At 40.4% G+C, this 20,374-nt stretch overlaps 1 protein-coding gene across 1 annotated transcript in view; it reads right to left on the bottom strand.

Moving 5' to 3' along the window:
* cdc5l (CDC5 cell division cycle 5-like (S. pombe)) overlaps positions 1 to 20,374 on the bottom strand; it is a 92,382-nt gene that overhangs the window by 22,371 nt on the left and 49,637 nt on the right. The window contains exons 7-13 of the mRNA XM_070885188.1: positions 19,810 to 19,954; positions 12,725 to 12,913; positions 10,581 to 10,729; positions 7,996 to 8,158; positions 3,955 to 4,119; positions 3,655 to 3,735; positions 2,345 to 2,587 (exon numbers count right to left, since the gene is read on the bottom strand). Coding sequence (XP_070741289.1) covers positions 2,345 to 2,587; positions 3,655 to 3,735; positions 3,955 to 4,119; positions 7,996 to 8,158; positions 10,581 to 10,729; positions 12,725 to 12,913; positions 19,810 to 19,954 — 1,135 coding nt within the window. The remainder of the gene's footprint in view (positions 1 to 2,344; positions 2,588 to 3,654; positions 3,736 to 3,954; positions 4,120 to 7,995; positions 8,159 to 10,580; positions 10,730 to 12,724; positions 12,914 to 19,809; positions 19,955 to 20,374) is intronic.

Here is a 20,374-nt window from a genome sequence, read left to right as displayed (position 1 = left end):
ATATTTACGAAAGGATATACTTGCTTTCAGAGGCAGTTCAGAGAAGGTTCACTAGGTTGATTCCGGGGATGAGGGGGCTAACTTATGAGGAAAGGTCGAGTAGATTGGGCCTCTACTCATTGGAATTCAGAAGAATGAGAGGTGATCTTATCGATACGTATAAGATTATGAGGGGGCTTGACAAGGTGGATGCAGAGAGGATGTTTCCACTGATAGGGGAGACTAGAATTAGAGGGCATAATCCTAGAATAAGGGGCCGCCCATTTAATACCGAGATGAGGATAAATTTCTTCTCTGAGGGTTGTAAATCTGTGGAATTCGCTGCCTCAGAGCTGTGGAAGCTGGGACATTGAATAAATTTAAGACAGAAATAGACAGTTTCTTAAACGATAAGAGAATAAGGGGTTAAGGGGAGCGGGCAGGGAAGTGGACCCGAGTCCATGATCAGATAACTCATGATCGTATTAAATGGCGGAGCGGGCTCGAGGGGTCGTATGGCCTACTTCTGCTCCTATTTCTTATGTTCTTATGCCAGATCAAAAAATGCATTACTGTTCAGTTTAGCACTTTTCAATCATGGGGTAGAGAGTACAATACTGTACAACTGTAAGTCAAGACAAAATTATACTGTTGCGCTATAATTCAGCAGGGCAAACATTTAAAGTGCTGATATTACTGGTAAACATTTAGTGCTGATATTACTGCACTTAACATGGGACTGTACAGCCACCTAAGAACTCATGGTAAGAGTGGAAGCAAGTCTTCCTCGATTCCGAGGGATTGTCTATGATGATGATAACATGGGAAATGTAATACCAGCACTTGTCATTTGCATTCTTGGAACATATTTTGGAATCTTGTGTTCTGCCTTTCAAATTGTTTTGTTCATTTTATACAATTTAAAAATGCAAAGCATGCATCTTTGTACTAATTTCAAAATTCTATAGTGATGTATATGCAGGCAATTATTAATATAAGGGAGAGGTTTTTTTTTAAGATACAAGCAATTTTTAGAGTTTCTATCCAATGTCAGATGAGAGAGCAAGTATAGGAAAGGAAATGCATAAGAAAATTCAAGAAAATGTAACATTTGCAAGAAATATTTCAGCAAACAGTCCAAGGAATAAAAGATGACCTTTCACTCAAAAGGTTCATATTTCATCATGGTGCTTGGGGTACATAACATTCAGTCTCATTAACTTTTTTTCTTGCGACAAAATCTTCAGTATCTCTGGTGTTATAATTCAGTATTGACTTTTGAAATCTTTTGAGATGTGGAAATGATGCATTTGTTCTCTGACTATGCCAAATACATCACGTGGTATGAAATAAACTCTAAAAGCACTGCAGTGCCCAGAAACCACCACACCCAAAAACACACATCAAAAATTAAACTTCATTCGAGCTACACATTTAAAAAAATTACTTCGACTTTTAACTCAGACATGGAAATGATCAGCTTATGAGCATATATATTTTGTGCTAGTTATGAGATTTAAACCTCTCATTCTATTATTATTGTTACAAGTTGCTTGTATTCTGATGGCTAAGAGTCATAGAGGAAACAGTTACTGCTGACTCCTCAATTTATAAAATAGGCAATATAAAACTGTGAACAAGAAAAAAAAAATTGGTTCATCAAACCTAATCTTTCCACATATCATATGCAGTTTACCCAGCCCTGGATTCTACTCTACTCATTTAATCGCCGGAGGGAATGTCCTGCATAATTATTTCCTAATCCTCAAAGGTGATCAAGCAATGATCTAAATTATTCATCCTGCCTCTTATCTCTTCTGTTCAACCTGGTGCACTTCACCAACCACCACTAAACCGCTTCTGCTGCCCTTCCCTACACCAGCAGCACAGAAATCATTCTGACCCAAGCAGTGTTTTATCCCTATTACCTCCAATCTAATTCCCAATCAGATATTCATCCATTTTATTTCTAAAGAAGTTGATTGGCTAAACTTCAGCTGCTTTTTCCGGCATATCCACTACTCAGTCGAAAAAGTCTCTTCTGATCTCAAGTACCACCTGAGGAGTATTAATTTTAAGCCTTTCTCTGCTATTCTGGCCACAGTAAGACAAATAGCTTGCTTATATCTCTACCTCCCAGCATTTTAAAGTCCTGGATCATTCTTTTTTTCCAATGAAAAAATGCAAGCTCATAATTAGGAGACCCAAGTCCTGGAATTATTCCTCTTCCGAGATGGAAACTTTAGAAAATTCTATTTTCTTTTGTTCCATACTTCAGATTTTGTTCACTCAATGGAATGTTCCATCATCCAAGGTCTATCATTGGTTACAAATTCTATTTGGAACATTAAAACAGTCAACAAACCTTTTTCATGTCTTCTTTACTGATTTTTTCGTATCCATTGTGCTCCAGGAAAGCAATATGCTCAGTATTACTAGAGCTTGATCCTGTTCCTTTCCCTCTTTTACTAAACTGGTCTACATATGGATGATGAAGAGTATCATAGTGAAGCATAATAATCATTTCTTTCTTCACCATCTCTTCAGCTTTCTGCATCTCAGTCAGAGGTGGTTCAACATTCAGAGGCCGTAATATGGTTTCATTTACCTACAATTAAAAGAAAATGCGGATTATACACTATAACTTTATATCTTGAAAGAACATTTTCATAGTATAATGCCTAATCTTACAAATTCTAAAAATGTTATTCATAATCCACTTTGGCAGAAATAATAGAAAAGTAAATTATAATTTAAATGGAGAAAAATTGCAAAGTGCTGCATTACAGAGGGACCTGGAGGTCCTTGTGCATGAAACACAAAAAGTTGTATGCAGGTACAGCAAGTGATCAGGAAGGCAAATGGAATGTTGCCATTTATTGCAAGGGGGATAGAGTATAAAAGCAGAGAAGTCCTGCTACAACTGTACAGGGTATTGATGAGGCCACACCTAAAGTACTGCGTACAGTTTTCGTGTCTGTATTTAAGGAAGGATATACTTGCATTGGAGGCTGTTCAGAGAAGATTCACTAGGTTGATTCTGGAGATGAAGGGGTTGACTTATGAAGAAAGATTGAGCAGGTTGGGCCTATACTCATTGGAGTTCAGAAGAATGAGAGGTGATCTTAACGAAACTTATAAGATAATGAGGGGGCTTCGACAAGGTGGATGCAGAGAGGATATTTCCACTCATAGAGGAAACTAAAACTAGGGGACATAGTCTTAGAATAAAGGGCCGCCCATTTAAAACTGAGATGAGGAGAAATTTCTTCTCTCAGAGGGTTGTAAATCTATGGAATTCTCTGCTCCAGAGAGCTGTGGAGGCTGGGTCATTGGATATATTTAAGGCAGAGATAGACAGATTTTTGAGTGATAAGGGAATAAAGGGTTATGGGGAGCGGGCAGGGAAGTGGAGCTGAGTCCATGATCAGATCAGCCATGATCTTATGGAATGGCGGAGCAGGCTCGAGGGACCAAATGGCTTACTCCTGCTCCTATTTCTTATGTTCTTATAATTATTTCTCTGTGCTACTTTTACTATCTTTCCATAATGCAATTCTTCCATTGATAAGCTAGCAATCCTTTCTATGTTCTATAAGATATGATTTACTAGCTTTCAATTCCATGTTTATTTTCTGCCTATATTTAATATTAAATCACAAGTTATACACTCACCTCTGTAGGTCTTGGAAAATTTCGCTGTATTGACTGGTGTCTCTTCTTTAATTCCCTCTCACGTTCAGCATCTTTCATTGCCTGAAAAGAAAATAATGAAACTTCTGAAAATTACAAAACATAAATTTGGCTTTAAAATACAAATACAACAGATCAGTTTCTGTAATTCAAATACTGGCCAGGTGATTCAATGAAATCTCTACTGTTAAAATGTGAGTCAGTATATTTGAAGTACAATGCATTACAAGTACACAAGAATTTTGAAAAGACTACTTTGGTAGAGCTCCTGAAGAAGCTTACTTGTCTACGAGATTCCACATCAGCAGCATCTTCTATGAAGTTATCTTCTGTCTCTTGTTCCTCAAGCTCTCGCTCTGCATTCTCTGGGAGCACAATTTCAAAGTCATTCTTCGGAGTAGGAAGGTTCAACAGACCCATTCTCAGTTGCTCACGATGCTCTCTTTCCTACAAGCAAAATTAAGTATGAGGGTTGGGTCAACATTAGCAAAGTCCAGAGTGGAAACACAATTGGAATGCAGCTCCAACAACACTCAAGAAGCTCGACACAATCCAGGACAAATCAGCCCACTTGATCGGCACCCCATCCACCACCTTAAACATTCACAACCTCCACTACTGGCATACTGTGGCTGCAGTGTGTACCATCTACAAGATGCAATGCAGCAACTCGCCAAGGCTTCTTTGGCAGCACCTCCAAAACCCACGACCTCTACCACCTACAAGGACAAGGGCAGCAGCCGCATGGGAACACCATCACCTACAAGCTCCCCTCAAAGTTACACACCATCCTGACTTGGAAATATATCGCCATTCCTTTATCGTCGCGGGGTCAAAATCCTGGAACTCCCTCTCGAACAGCACTATGGGAGTACCTTCACCACAAGGACTGCAGCGGTTGAAGGCGGCGGCTCACTGCCACCTTCCCATGGGCAATAAATGCTGACCTTGCCAGTGATGGCCACACCCAGGTATGAATTTTTAAAAACTGTAGGTGTGATAATATCTTGATGTTGGATTTCAATGCTGTATCTTTAATATGAAGTTTTGTAGAAAAAAAATCTTAAAAGTTTGAAGGTATTCAGAACCAAGTCTTTATTTAAATTTGCATAGCTCATTATTCATTTTTCAAACATTCTTTATGATATATTTTTTTAATTTTGGTGGAAAGACCATAGCAGAATAGGGTTCATTACTTTTTGCCAGCTTTCAAGGTTGGCAGGTATATGGTTACTTAGTTTTCTGTAAGATCACCTGGTTGTTGTTCCAGAGGGAAATTGGAGGAAAATAACTTAATCGTTTAAATCCATCTACCAAAAGCAGACAGATCTCACTCTGAGCTTGTGATTTTTTTTAGCATTTGAAGAAAACCTGCAACATGGTCTTGATGGTTTGCTAGATTTATCCAGTAATTAGCAAGAGCCATACATGCTAGAAGATGCCAAGTGCAATTCCCAATCTGTGCTGTGTTAGCAGATCTCAGCTGTTGTTATGGTACAGGACTCACAACTGGCATTAGCATCCTTGGATTGGGGTTAAGAGAGGGAGGAAGAAAGTTAGTCACAATCTTCATTCCTGATTTCTCTGTAGCAACATTTGCTGCAAGTGGTAGTTGGTAGACATTGGGTGAGGCCAGGATAGAACTTTGGTGTGATACTGCCAAAACTCATTTTCAAGGCTCACACGTGGGCAATTATCTGAGCGTGCCAGACAACATTGAATTTATACCCCAGCAAGGAATCAACAACTTCAGGAGAGGAGGAAAGTTGGCAAGATGGGAAAAAATTAGATCGTTTGGATGAATTTACACTGTAACTTAGATCAAGAACTGCAGTTAGAATTCCTGAAACCAGAACTGAGTTTATAGTGTGTGGCTCCTGCCTGGCTTGCTCAGATGAGAATTGTGTGTATGCCTGGATACAGACATTAGGCAGAGTTCTCTTCCCATTGTTAAAAATGTAAATGTTTAGAAAGGGGATAGCACTTTGTAGACCATGTTTGAGAATGCACAGGATTTATACTCTATGTTGTTCTCAAACTGAATTTGAGAGAAACTATTCTCTGTTGCAACTTTTGATGTTTCCAGAATTTCTGAATAGCATTTGTGAATATTAAAAACCATAATGATGGACATCCCAGTGTTAGCCTTAGCATAACTCTCAAGATAAGGCTGTCAGGTAACTAACTGTCAAAATCAGCTGAATATTAGCATGTGTAGATTTATTCTGTTGTACAGTGCCTGTTGATAATTTCAGAACCATTATGACTAACCAACCAAAGCACACATTTTAATAAATTCAGTTTCCCAAAAAAGGGCCAACTCTAAGCTGCGGAGGGGTATTAAAAAAGCGAACACACAAAATGGCAACACCCTCCCCACCCCAGATAGCTGGAAAGAGAGCAGCCAAAAAACTAGTAAAACAGAATAATGCACAGAGATGAACTCTCAGCCAGAGAGAAAGGCACATCTCATCTAGAAAGACGAATTAGCCTACAAAGATGACCGAGCCAATGATCTAAAAATAACCACCCACCCTAGAGCAGTATTCCAGGAGGGAGCCCAACTCTTTCAAGAACTTCTGAAAAGTTCCAAACCCATACTGTATGAAAGTTTTCAGATATATATCAGGCTGAGAATTGTCTAGATAGTATCTGTTTAAATTCTCACGTCCATTCCTTGTGATTGGTTCACTGTTTTTACTGTGGAAAAACATCCCATCAGATACTAAGAAAAGCATTTTAAGCTCACCTTTAGCGATCATTAGTTTTCTATTTAGCTCTTACAGCCATACAAAATAGAGAAACTGAGGCAAGTTGTGACTTTTCTATAAATCACTGGCATGTCCCCAATCCCATAACCTAAGTACATTGTGTTGCTCCCTTCCTGTGCCTCTCACTATACTACCATCTCTGAAACATCTTCGGACATTTATTTATCTACATTAAAAGGAGCTTTGTAAATGCAAGTAGTTGCTGTTAAGGAGAGGAAAATCAGCCAAGGTTTCTACCATTAATTTAAAAATAATAATCATTCTCAGGATGTGGGCATTGCTGGCATTTATTGCCCATCCCTAGTTGCCCAGATTTTGATAGAACTGAGTGGCTTTCTAGGCCATATCAGAGGGCAGTTAAGAGTCAACCAAGTTGGTGCAGGACTGACATCACATAGGCCAGACCAGGTATGGACAGCAGGTTTCCTCCCCTAAAGGACAATAGTAAACCAGTGGGTTTTTAAGACAAAGCATCAGTGTCACGGTCACTCTTACTTATACCAGCTTTTTAATTAAACGTTCTCTGCATTATTAGTCCAGGCCTCTGGATGACTAGTTCAGTTCAAGAAGGTGGCTCAAGATATATCATCAAGGGCAACTAGGTATGGACAATAAATGCTGGCTGTGACCCGTATCCAGAGAATGAATGTAAAAAAAAATAACCACTATGCTACCAAACCAGTCATTACTGGTAACCCCTGCCAAAGAGTGGATCAGGCTGTGGTGCCTTCCCCACTGCTCACCATCTAAGGATTACATATAAAGAAAGGCCACTTGAGTAAAGTATCAAGGGATGAACAATAACTATAGAACCGTCCCAAACAGTAGCAAACATCTTTTTCTCCACCGCTCGTCAAGGAGAGACAGTTGGCAAAACAGAAAAAATATATAGGGCTGCTTCAGATGATCTACAATACTGCACCTATACATTGGGCAGATTATATCTGCAGCAACAACAATTATTATTTTTTAAATACCCGCTAAATCAACAGGTTAAATAATGGTGAAAACAGTTCAGTACTAAATAGATTATCTTTTCTGCAAATCTTTCACTTACTGTTTAGATACCCTTTTTATAACAGTGGGCTGTGCAACTTTGGACCAATAGGTTAAATGCACTTTACATTATATATAAATCAAGTCAGGCTTTCTCTTTCATTTTCGATAAGTTAATTACCTCGAGACTAAAAAGGCAAGCAATAAATAACCAAAGTATTTAGTAATGCAGGTGATAAAAGTTTCACCAATTAGACGTAATAAATGAATTAGACAAGTATTCTACATCTCTCCTGCTTTAACACATTATAAAGCATGAATATTCAATCTATACTGAAAGCCTTTAAAGTAAAGGTATTGACTTCAAATTAAATACTCAAAACTACAGGCCATATCTGAATATAAACAAATTGAAGGGAAAAATTGTTTGGAATATTGATATTTATATTGCATAGTATATGTGCAGCACATGTGTAGGAATTTTAGTATTAGGCCAAGTACTTAAGCTTAGATGACTCAGTGTAAAAGTGAACTCCAGAAATGCCTTTTGTCCTACCAGTTGCTTGGTGTATGAAGGATCATTATAATCCACCATTTCCTCTCCTGGATTGATATTCAATTTGTCTCGTAAAGGAGTCCTTCCTGGGGTCACTGCAACGCTGGGTTTTGGTGTCATTCCACTATGTGGAGTTAAACCATCGCTACCATGTGTTGGAGTCCTAAATGATTTAAAATAAAAGAATTGTCGCTTATTAAATGTCATTCACTCTGCAAAGACTCCTCTCTTCTAAACAGTTAAATAAAATCTGAAAAGATGATGGATGTAACGCAGAAGCTACTTAAAAGCTCAGTAACGGTATTGACTACTGGTATCATTGCCCTCCACCTTTCCATTTGAAATGCTATTTTTTTTCTATTCTTACTTGATGTTTCTCTGCCCCCTCACCCTGGCAAGGTGATAAAGGATGTTTGTCTCATTTGCCTTGACTGGAAGCAATGCCACCCAGACCTATATTTGCTTTTGATCTGGTTTATCATTCTGTACTCAGTTTTTAAGACCTGAACATAAATAATGGTGCAAGGGGATGGGTTCTATTCTCTCTTTTCCAAGAGACAGCTCAGCATGCTCTTTAGTCAGTGTTGTACATAATCCAGAAGTTAATAATGTCACTATGCAATATGAACATAAAAACCAAGTTTAAAAAAAGAGGAAACATTATACAAGTCAAATTAAGCAAATAAGTCAGTTATCAATTGTTTATCTGTTCCTCCCCTCCAAAAATATAATCTAAACAACATTTTCTACTTTTTAATCCAAAACTGGTTGGAAAAAATATTAAATTGCTGTATCATAAAATTAATAACCTTTTTATTTAATAATTTTTATTTATTTTGTGCTATTAATGTTAAAATGTTCCAAGGCACTTCACAACAGTGTTATAAGACAAAACAGATAAATTTGACACAGAGCCACAGAAGAAGAAATTAAGACAGATGACCAAAAGCTTGTTTAAAGAGGTAGGAAGGAACGTCTTAAAGGAGGAAAGAGAGGTAGAGCGACGGAGAGGTTTAGGGAGGGAGTTCCAGAGCTTAGAGCCCAAACAGCTGAAGGCACGGCCACCGATTGTTGTGCAGTTATAATGAGGGATGTTGAAGAGGCCAGAATTTGAGGAGCGCAAACATCTTGAGGGGTTGTGAGGCTGAAAAGGATTACAGAGATAGGGAGGGGCAAGGCCATGGAGTGATTTGTAAACAAGGATGAGAAGGTTGAAATCGAGACGTTGTTTATCCGGGAGCCAATGTAGGTCAGAAAGCACAGGTGATGAATGATCGTGACTTGGTGCGAGTTAGTACACGGGCTGCTGAGTTTTGTATGACTTCAAGTTTATATAGTGTAGAATGTGGGAGGCCAACCGGGAGTGAGTTGGTGTAGTCACGTCTAGAGGTAACAAAGGCATGAATGAGGGTTTCAGCAGCAGAAGAGCCGAGGCAGGGGCGGAGGCGGGCAATGTTATGGAGATGGAAAAAGCAGTTTTAGTTATGTCGTGGATATGTGGCTAGAAACTCATTTCAGGGTCAAATATGACACCTAGGTTGCGAACAGTCTTGTTCACCCTCAGATTGATGCTAGGGAGAGGGATAGAAACATAAAAATAGGTGCAGGAGTAGGCCATTCGGCCCTTCTAGCCTGCACTGCCATTCAATGAGTTCATGGCTGAACATGCAACTTCAGTACCCCCTTCCTGCTTTCTCGCCATACCCCTTGATCCCCCTAGTAGTAAGGACTACATCTAACTCCTTTTTGAATATATTTAGTGAATTGGCCTCAACAACTTTCTGTGGTAGAGAATTCCACAGGTTCATCTCGGTCCTAAATGGCTTACCCCTTATCCTTAGACTGTGACCCCTGGTTCTGGACTTCCCCAACATTGGGAACATTCGTCCTGCATCTAACCTGTCTAAACCAGTCAGAATTTTAAATGTTTCTATGAGGTCCCCTCTCATTCTTCTGAACTCCAGTGAATACAAGCCCAGTTGATCCAGTCTTTCTTGATATGTCAGTCCCGCCATCCCGGGAATCAGTCTGGTGAACCTTCGCTGCACTCCCTCAATAGCAAGAATGTCCTTCCTCAAGTTAGACGACCAAAACTGTACACAATACTCCAGGTGAAGTCAGTGGTTAGGGAACACAGTTTGTGGCGGGGTCCAAAGATAATGGCTTCGGCCTTCCCAATATTTAATTGGAGAAAATTTCTGCTCATCCAGTACTGGATGTCGGACAAGCAATCTGACAATTTAGATACCAAGCAGGGATCGAGAGAAGTAGTGGAGAGGTAGAGCTGGGTGTCATCAGTGTACATGTAGAAACTGACTCCTTGTTTTCGGATGATATCGCCAAGGGGCAACATATAGATGAGAAATAAGAGGGGGCCAAGGACAGATCCTTGGGGGATACCAGATGTAACGATGCGGGAGTGGGAAGAGAAGTCATTGCTGGAGATTTTCTGTCTATGATTCGATAGATAAGAATGGAACCAGAATGTCAAAGGCTACAGAAGAATGAGGAGGAATAGTTTACCTTTGTCATACTCACAAAGGATGTCATTTGTGACTTTGATGAGATTACATATAAACGTTTACCTGAAAGGTGTAGCAAGCACAGTATTCGGTGTCTGAACCACCTGTCGTTGTGGGGTCACTCCAGAGAAATCACTTTCATGGAGAGGCGTGTTCAGTCCTCCTTTTAGAGGTGTATCAACATTTGTCAGTGCCATCAAGTTTTGAGCTTCCTACACAATGAAGAACAAAATAGAAAAAGCCACTTTAACAGCTCTCTAATTTTTCTGTTTAACTTTTCTATCCTTTCTCCTGAGGCCACTCATCACCTAAGGCCAAGGAACCCATTTCTAGCATTCCACCGATCCTACTCTAAACCAGAACAAACCCCTGCTGAATCCCCTCAAATCCGCTAAAAGAGCTTGGTACCTTCCTATAGTGGTACAACAGAGAACAAGAGCGAAGCAGAGATCTAATCTGTATTTTGCTACGTTGTAGAGTTCCAATAAACCACACTATACTCAAGTCAAAATGCACAATTTTATACATTTAAAAAATTTACCTCATTGAGCTTAGCAGAGTAGCTGTCCAAAAATAACAGGAAAAACCTAGGTTCAATTCCTGAGATGTGCTGAGTTAGTTCATTTCAGCCAGCACAGCATTTGCGATGCTACCACTGGCCTTATTGCTGCTGGGTTAAAGAAAGGAAATATATGACTATGGTTCCCAGGCTTGTTTTGTCCAATGATTCCTGCTGGAAGTGCTCACGTGTGGACATTAGACGAAGATTTAGACTTCAATGTAGGCCATGATTAAGCAGTTTGCAGATAGTACAAAAATTGGCCATGTGGTTGATAGTGAGGAAGAAAGCTATAGACTGCAGAAAGATATCAATGGATTAGTCAGGTGGGCAGAAAATGGCAAATGGAATTCAATCCAGATTATGAGAGATAATGCATTTGGTGAGGGCTAACAGACAAGGGAATACAAAATAAATGGTAGGATACAGAGAAGAGGAACATGGATAGATCAGGTGGTTAAGGCGGCATATAGTATAGAATACAAGAGCAGGGACATTATGCTTGAACTGTATAGGCCACAGCTGGAGTACTGCGTGCAGTTCTGGTCACCACATTATAGGAAGGATGTGATTGCACTAGAGAGGGCACAGAGGAGATTTATGAGGATGTTGCCAGGACTGAAGAATTTTAGGAAAGATTGGATAAGCTGGGGTCGTTTTATTTGGAACAGAAGGGGAGATTTAACTGAGGTGTATAAAATTATGAGGCCCAGATAGAGTGGATAGGAAGGACCTACTTCCCTGAGCAAAGAGGTCACTAACCAGTGGTCATAGATTTAAAGTAATTGGTAGAAGGATTAAGGAGTTGAGGAGAACTATTTTCACCGAGTGGATGGTGGGGTCTGGAACTAACCAGCTGAAAAGATGATAGAGGCAGAAACCCTCATCGTATTTAGAAGTACTTGGATATGCATCTGAAGTGCTGTAACCTACAAGCCTATGGACCAAGAGCTGGAAAGTGGGATTAGGCTGCATAGCTCTTTTTTGCCCGGCATAGATTTGATGGGCTGAATGGCCGCTTTCTGTGCCATAAACTAAACTTCTATGATAGGATCCGACAGCTGAATCAGTGTGATGCCATGTAGTTCAGTAGCCTGTGGTCAAAGTTCACGTTTTTATGGATGGATAAATGCTATCTATAATTTTTTTCTGTTTTTGAGCGAGATTCTTGTCTCGGATGAAGTGTGGAGTTCTTTCATTCCCTCATGAGAGCCATTATGTCATTCACAAAACTATCAAATTGTATTGTGTTTTCTGATCTGAAGTTAGACTGTTAAAACCTAAAGTTTCCATGGATAAGTAATTAAAAAAAAATACAACAAGTAATTGTGGAAGTGTAGTACCGGCTCTTTTAAGTTGTTTAGTTCTGGAGACCTAAAGAAACCTTCTTTTACATTCAAGATTTTGTACCACCAACTTTTATTCAGTTTTCTGAAGCTGTTGATTCCACACTAAGCTGTTCCACGACCACCAGCACCCTTGGTACCTTGCCTAAATACCCATTATTTATCCATCCATAAAAATTCAAGTGTATTAGTGATCATTGTACTGTGGGTGACATATTTGCATGAAGACTCCATATAATGACAATGCACTATGGGTTCCGATACAAAATCTGCAACAGTTCAGCTTCATATGGCTTGTTTACCTGAAGAATACGATCTTGGGCTGCAGGAGTACGTGCGGTTCGCAAACTCAAACCAGTGTTGGCAATGCTATATTCAGAAAGGAGAGCATTGGAGGCAGAGTTTGGCATTCCAGATTCTTCGACTGTCTGACAGGCCATCTCACTAGCCTGACCAATTTTGACTACTTCTTCCAGTTCAGCATCAGAGATCTTTTAAAAAGAAACACAAATAATTCTTTATTGGATAACAAAACTTCAATTCCATTGGTATTATAACATTTACAAGTTCTATTAAAATTATACAACTATTAAGTGTCTATCTGAAACCTGTTGGATAATATTTCTCCGCCCATAGAACTTAGCAAAGAATGGTAAAGTGACAAAGTCACAAATGTATTACGATGCCAGATAATTCATATCCAATGGCTCTGACAGCTTGCTGGTTAGATCAAAGGTACAGGACAGATAATTATAGATAGTCCCACTGCAGATTGAGATGATATGGTGTATAGTGCTATAAGGTGACAAGAAAACAAAACAATATCACAAAGCAGGGGAAAAAATGTAGCTATTATGCACAAAACTGCAGGGACTACTTCAAGTGGGTAGTTCAGAACTTCTGTTGAGTAGTTGCTATGAGATTTATTAAGCACAGGGTTTCCTGTACCGAGTGGATGAAGAGGAAACAGATGCCAATGTTTAAACTTTCAGTACATTCTATTCACACACAAGGAACAAAAAATAGATGGTTATGATCTTATCTTGCAACAGCTCAAGTAATAATTGCTGCTAATTCTCATTACTAACAAAAGCTATGGAGATCAATGAATTGGTTCTCTTAAGCAGTTCTTCGGCTTGATCTTCACAGACGTCAACAGTTTGTTAGAATGAGAAGTTTGATTTTTTTGGTACAACGGCCAAGTCGAGCTGTACATTTGTGCACAAGAATGTTCGAGTCAGCACTTGGTCCAACTAAATTCTGTTTTAGATAGAACTAAAGTTAAATTAAAAATATAGTCAGAGCAATTTTACAATGACAAATTGCTGCCACCTCATCACATCATCTGTTCAGCACATGGTGTTACTTAAGGGGACAGAAGGAGGAAAAGTAGTCACACTTAAGATGGAGATAAAAGTCATCACTACATAGACTTTCAAGCCTCGTTATGCTGAAGTTATCAAATTACATCTGCAAGTTCACACAAACAACCAGATGTATGAATTTTGAAGAAGGAAAATTATTTAAGTTGTGCAGCCTTAGGGAAAATGGGAATTTCAAGCTAGTGAGGGACCCTAAAAGAGAATATCATCAAAAGCTGTAGTTAAGGTGAAGACTAAAGAATGAAAACCAGGGTTAAAAATAATTTTTTGACAACCAAGGCCATCCAGGCTGTCTAAGGGGGTCAACATTTTACTTGTTACATAAAATTTGAAGTGTAGCAACAGAAGCAATTAAAAAGGAAATAGCCAAAGGTAATCTTACAAAAAAGCAACGGCCAAGTCGAGCTGTACATTTGTGCACAAGAATGTTCTCGAGTCAGCACTTGGTCCAACTAAATTCTGTTTTTAGATGGAACTAAAGTTAAATTAAAAATATAGTCAGAGCAATTTTACAATTTGACAAATTGCTGCCACCTCATCACATCATCAAAGTTTCTTAAAAAAGGATATTAAAGATATGCACACCTGTGATGGCCAATATCAAATTCACTTATTTTACACATATCTTCAAATATTTAAAATAATTGGAAGAGTATAACCATAGATTGACATGTCCTTGGGCCAAATCTCGTTCCATTCTTATTTTACAAAAGGAGGGCTTCCTCTACCATTGGACAATGTCTTCTAGATAATCTGAATTTATAAAGAGAAAGTAAAACCACACAGCAAAAGACCAGCAACATACATCACTCCTCAAGACTAGGCACAATATTTTAATGCAATTTGCTGGTTAAGAAATATAAAACTCTAAGAGTCAAGATAATAAATGGATTCTTAAGTTCATTTGGATCCAGTCAAATGTGTTCTTCGACCTCCAATTGAACTGTTGTTAAACTGATTGTCGTAAAAAGCGTACTGAAGGGTTTAATCCCAGTGACTCAGGCTGCACGCAAGTGCAACACCAAGCAGTAAAGTCAACATTTAAAACTTAACAGTCACACTGATAGACATTTAACCTAGACAGTGTTGATATGTTGAGCTATGGTACACCAAACTGTGCCTTTAGATTAAGGGGGAGAAATTGGCTTCCTTTGCTTCTCCCGTTAGCATGTCCAGGGGATGATAACACGGTGCTAAAGGCTTACCGACCGGGCGCGGTGAAAGTACTAATGCCCGCGAACTTCCCTGGTGGGTTAGCGTGGCGATAAACCTTACTGCCTCGATCTCTTGCGCCCCGGAGATAGTGAAGTCATTCGGTGCGTAGCGCCCTGTTATCGCCCCGGATCTTAAATTCGCTTCCACCCCCTGCAGTATCGCCGGGCATCAACAACGGCAGCTGCAGGAGGCGTTGAGAGCTCAGCCAGCCGCTTAGGAAGCGATAATTAAAGGATTGGTGGCCAGGTGGGCCAAATTTTTATTTTCACCCCACTGTGCTGCATTTTGAATTTTTCCCATGCCGCGATTGATCAGCCCTGCCTGCACTCTGTTAGACTGCTTGGGACCGATCTTCGCGGATCGCAGGTGCCATCACCAACCAGTCAAAGCCTTACTTTGAAACAACCTCAACATTGGCCCTTCCCTTTAAGGGAGGGAAGGAGCCGGTGAATTCGTTAACACTGCACTGAACAGTGTGCAGCGCTCTGCCACTACCGCCCCTCTTGCTTCGTTTAGCACGCCAAGGGAAGTGGTAGCGCTTCATTTAGCGCTCCACCTCCTTCCTGAAGCACTAACCCGATTGACTAAACTGATTGAATTTATCGAGCAGGTAACCAGGAGGGTCGATGAGGGTAGTGCGTACTATGTCGGGTATATGGACTTTAGCAAAGCTTTTGATAAAGTCCCACATGGAAGTCTGGTCACAAAGGTAAAAGCCCTTGGGATCCAGGGCAAAGTGGCAAGTTAGATCCAAAATTGGCTTAGCGGTAGAAAGCAAAGGGTAATGGTTGATGGATGTTTTCGTGACTGGAAGGATGTTTCCAGTGGGGTTCCACAGGGCTCAGTACTGGGTCTCTTGCTTTTTGTGGTATACATCAATGATCTAGATTTGAATCCAGGGGGTATGATTAAGTAGTTTGCAGATGTCACTAAAATTGGCTGTGTGATTGATAATGAAGAGGAAAGTGATGGACTACAGGAAGACATCATTCTACTGGACAAGTGGGCAGAACAGTGGCAAATGGAATTTAATTTGGAGGTGTGAGGTAATGCACTTAGGGAGGGTTAATAAGGAAAGGGTATACACATTAAATGGTAGGCCACTTAGAAATGTAGATGAACAAAAGAACTTTGGAGTGCTTGTCCACAGACCCCTGAAAGTAGCAGGCCAGGTGGATAAGGTGGTTAAGAAGGCATTCGGAATGCTTGCCTTTATTGGCCGAGGCATAGAATACAAGAGCAGGGAGGTTATGCTTAAATTGGATAATACACTGGTTAGGCCACAGCTGGAATACTAGGTGCAGTTCTGGTCGCCGTATTATAGGAAAGACGTGATTGCACTGAAGAGGGTGCAGAGGAGATTTACAAGGATGCCACCTGGAATGGAGAATCTTAGCTACGAGGACAGATTGGATAGGTTGGATTTGTTCTCCTTGGAACAGAGGAGGCTATGGGGAGACCTCATTGAGGTGTATAACATTTTGAGGGGCCTGGATATAATGGATAGTAAGGGCCTAGTTCCGTTGGTGGAGAGGTCAGTTACAAGGAGGCATAGATTTAAGGTGGTTGGTGGAAGGTTTAGAGGGGATTTGAGGGGAAGTTTCTTCACGCAGAGAGTTGTGTGGTCTGGAACTCACTGCCTGGAAAGGTGGTAGAGGCAGAAACCCTCACCACATTTAAAAGGTGCTTGGATGGGCACTTGAAGTGCCATAACCTGCAAGATTACGGACCGAGAGCTGGTGAGTGAGATTAGACTGGATAACCTCTTGTTGGCTGGTGCAGATATGATGCTAAGTACTTCAGGGAATGGAATATGCCCAGAGAGGTCTCCTGGGCAAGTTTTGAACGCCTGGATGGGTTGGAGAGGAATTTTCCCTAATTTTTCCCCCCCAATTGGTCTGGGTTTTTAAATCTCTTTTTTTGCCTCTTCCAGGAGATTGCATGGCTCCGGTTGAGGTGGAGTGTAAAATGTTGCGATACATGGAGTATTGCAGTTGTATGGGGCGGACTGGTTGGGCCGGATGCTCTTTATCTGTCCACCATTGTTCATAGGTTTATATGTAACCTTCAGGGCTGCTGACCGAGGGCCGCGTGGCTCTTTGTCGGCCAGCGCAGATACGATGGGCCGAAATGGCCTCCTTTTGCACTGTGAATTTCTATGTTTCTAGAGGTGATCCACAACTCGGCTGCCCATGTCCTAACTCGCACCAAGTCCCTCTCACCCATCACCCCTGTGCTTGCTGACCTACATTGGCTACTGGTTAAGCAATGCCTCGATTTCCAAATTCTCATCCTTATTTTCAAATTTCTCCATGGCCTTGCCCCTCCTTATTTCTATAATCTCCTCCAGCCTCACAATCCCCCAGGGATGTCTGCGCTCCTCTAATTCTACCCTCGAGCATCCCTGATTATAAATCGCTCAACCACTGATGGCCATGCCATCTGTTGCCTAAGCCCCAAGCTCTGGAACTCTCTGCCTAAACCTCTTCGCCTCTCTACCATTCTTTCCTCCTTTAAGACACTCCTTAAAACCTACCTCTTGGGCCAAGCTTTTGGTCACCTGCGCTAATTTCTACTTATGCGGCTCGTGTCAAATTATTTTTATCTCATAATAACTCTGAAGCGCCCTGGGATGTTTCACTACGTTAAAGGCGCTATATAAATACAAGTTGTTGTTGTTGTCAGGAGAACAACCCCAACATCTCCAGTCTATCCATGTAACCGATGTCCCTCATCAATAATTCTCGTAAATCTTTCCTGCGCCCTCTCCAAAGCCTTCACATCCTTACTAAAGTGCTGTGCCCAGAATTGGACACAGTACTACCGTTGAGGCCAAACCAGATTTTTATACTGGTTCATCATAATTTCCACGCTTTTGTACTTTATACTTCTATTCATGAAGCCCAGGACCCCGTAAGTGGTTTTTCAACCACTTTCTCAACCTGCCCTGCCACCTTCAACGATTTGTGCACATATTCCCTAGGTCTCTCTGTTCATGCACCCCCTTTAGGATTGCACACTTTAGTTTATATTTCCTCTCCTCATTCTTTCTACCAAAATGTATCACTTCACCTGCCTCGTGTCCACCCATTCCATCAGCCTGTCTATGTCCTCTTGAGGTCCAACACTATCCTCCTCTCTGTTCACTATACTTCCAAGTTTTATGTCATCTGCAAATTTTGTTATTGTGCTCTGTACATCCACATCCAAGTCATTAATACATATAAAGAAAAGTATTGGTCCTAGTACCGACCCCTGGGGAACACGACTGTATACCTGCCTCCAGTCCGAAAAACAACCTTTTATCACTACTCTGTTTCCTGTCACTTAGCCAATTTTGTATCCAGACTGCCACTGCCCCTTTTATTCCATGGGCTTCAACTTTGCTGCCAAGCCTATTATGTGGCACTTGGTCGAAAGCCTTTTGGAAATCCATGCACATGTCAAATGCATTGCCCTCATCAACCCTCTCTATTACCTCATCAAAAAACGCAATCATGATTTGCCTTTAACTAATCCATGCTGGCTTCCCTTAATGAACCCACACTTGTCCAAGTACCTTAATTTTGTCCCTAAAAGCTTCTCCACTACCGATGTTAAACTGACCGGGCCTATAGTTGATGGGTTTATTTTTACACTCTTTTTTGAAAAAGGGTGTATTATTTGCAATTCTCCAGTCCTTTGGCAGCACCATAATTCGAAGGAGGATTGGAAGATTATGGCCAGTAACTCCGTGATTTCTTCCTTCACTTCCCTCCGTGTCCTAGGATGCATCCCATCCGGTCCTGGTGACTTACCTACTTTAAGTACAGCCAGCCTTTCTAGTACCTCATCTTTATCAATTTTTATTCCATCCAGAATCTCCTCTACCCACTCCTTTACGATGTCTATGGCAACATCATCTTCCTTGATGAAGACAAATGCAAAGTATTGATTTAGCACCTCAGCCATACCCTTTGCCTCCATGCGTAGCTCTCCTTTTTGATCTTTAAATTGGTCCCACCCCTCCTCTTACTGCCCGTTTACTATTTATGCGTTTATAAAAGACTTTTGGATTACCTTTTATGTTAGCTGAGGCCACACCTAGAGTACTGCGTACAGTTTTGGTCTCCTTATTTAAAGGAGGGATACACTTGCATTGGAGGCAGTTCAGAGAAGGTTCACTCGGTTGATTCCGGAGATGAAGGGGTTGACATGAAGAAAGGTTGAGCAGGTTGGGCCTGTACTTACTGGAGTTCAGAACAATGAGGGGTGATCTTATTGAGAGATATAAGATAATGAGGGGGCTCGACAAGGTAAATACAGAGAAAATGTTTCAATTCATGGGGGAATCTAGAATTAGGGGGCATAGTTTTAGAATAAGAGGTCGTCCATTTAAAACTGAGATGAAGAGGAATTTCTTCTCTCAGAGGGTTGTAAATCTGTGGAATTCTCTGTCCCAGAGAGTTGTGAAGGCTGGGTCCTTGAATATATTTAAGGCGGAGATAGACAGATTTTTGAGCGATAAGGGTTATGGGGAGCGGGCAGGGAAGTGGAGCTGAGGCCATCATCAGATCAGCCATGATTTTATTGAATGACAGAACAGGCTCGAGGGGCCAAATTGCCTACTCCTGCTCCTAATTTTTATGTTCTAATGTTCTTTATGTTCTACCCGAGTCCGCTCTAAGGAACAGTGCCACTGCAGTTTTCCTCCACTTACACGTTTGGAAGACTGTAGTGTCAAGCAGATGACACCACAGAAAACACAAATATTACCTTTACAGTGTTTAGAATAAATATGTACTATTTACCTGTGGTGCTGGAAGAACTAATTTACTTCTTTTTTTGGTAAACTCAGAGACACCACTGATCTGTAATATCGCAGAAGGCAAATCAGATTCCTTCTTCTTTTTCAGACGCTGCTTATCTTTCTTCTGTTCAGATTCTTCTTTTTCACTGAATAAAAATGAACAATTTATATTACAATCAACATATTTAAAAACATCCAAGAATTACAGAAAGCTAACTGCAGGCTCTATCAGCCTATTAAATTTGTGAAATTGCTATGGCATGTTTTTTCTCTGAACTACTACAAAGCATTTTTTTTTAAAAAGCATTTTGATAAGGCCAAGAAACTGAAAACAAACATAGTTGAACTCAAAAATATTTACTGAAGCTTGTTCTCATGAAACAGTTGTACATGCTTGTAAATTTTAAAACTAAGCAGCAAGAACATTTTGGATAGTTAGGCCCACTTTGAATTACAAGTTGTTTCTAGTATTATGGATTACATGGAATAATATTTTATAAAGGAAGTAGAGGCTGCAGTGAAAACTAATGCTGGATTTCAGTAGTACATCAACATTGAAGCATGAA

Source organism: Pristiophorus japonicus, chromosome 7, assembly GCF_044704955.1.
Source record: "Pristiophorus japonicus isolate sPriJap1 chromosome 7, sPriJap1.hap1, whole genome shotgun sequence".
Taxonomy (NCBI): domain Eukaryota; kingdom Metazoa; phylum Chordata; class Chondrichthyes; family Pristiophoridae; genus Pristiophorus; species Pristiophorus japonicus.
This window is presented reverse-complemented; position numbering and strand designations above follow the sequence as displayed.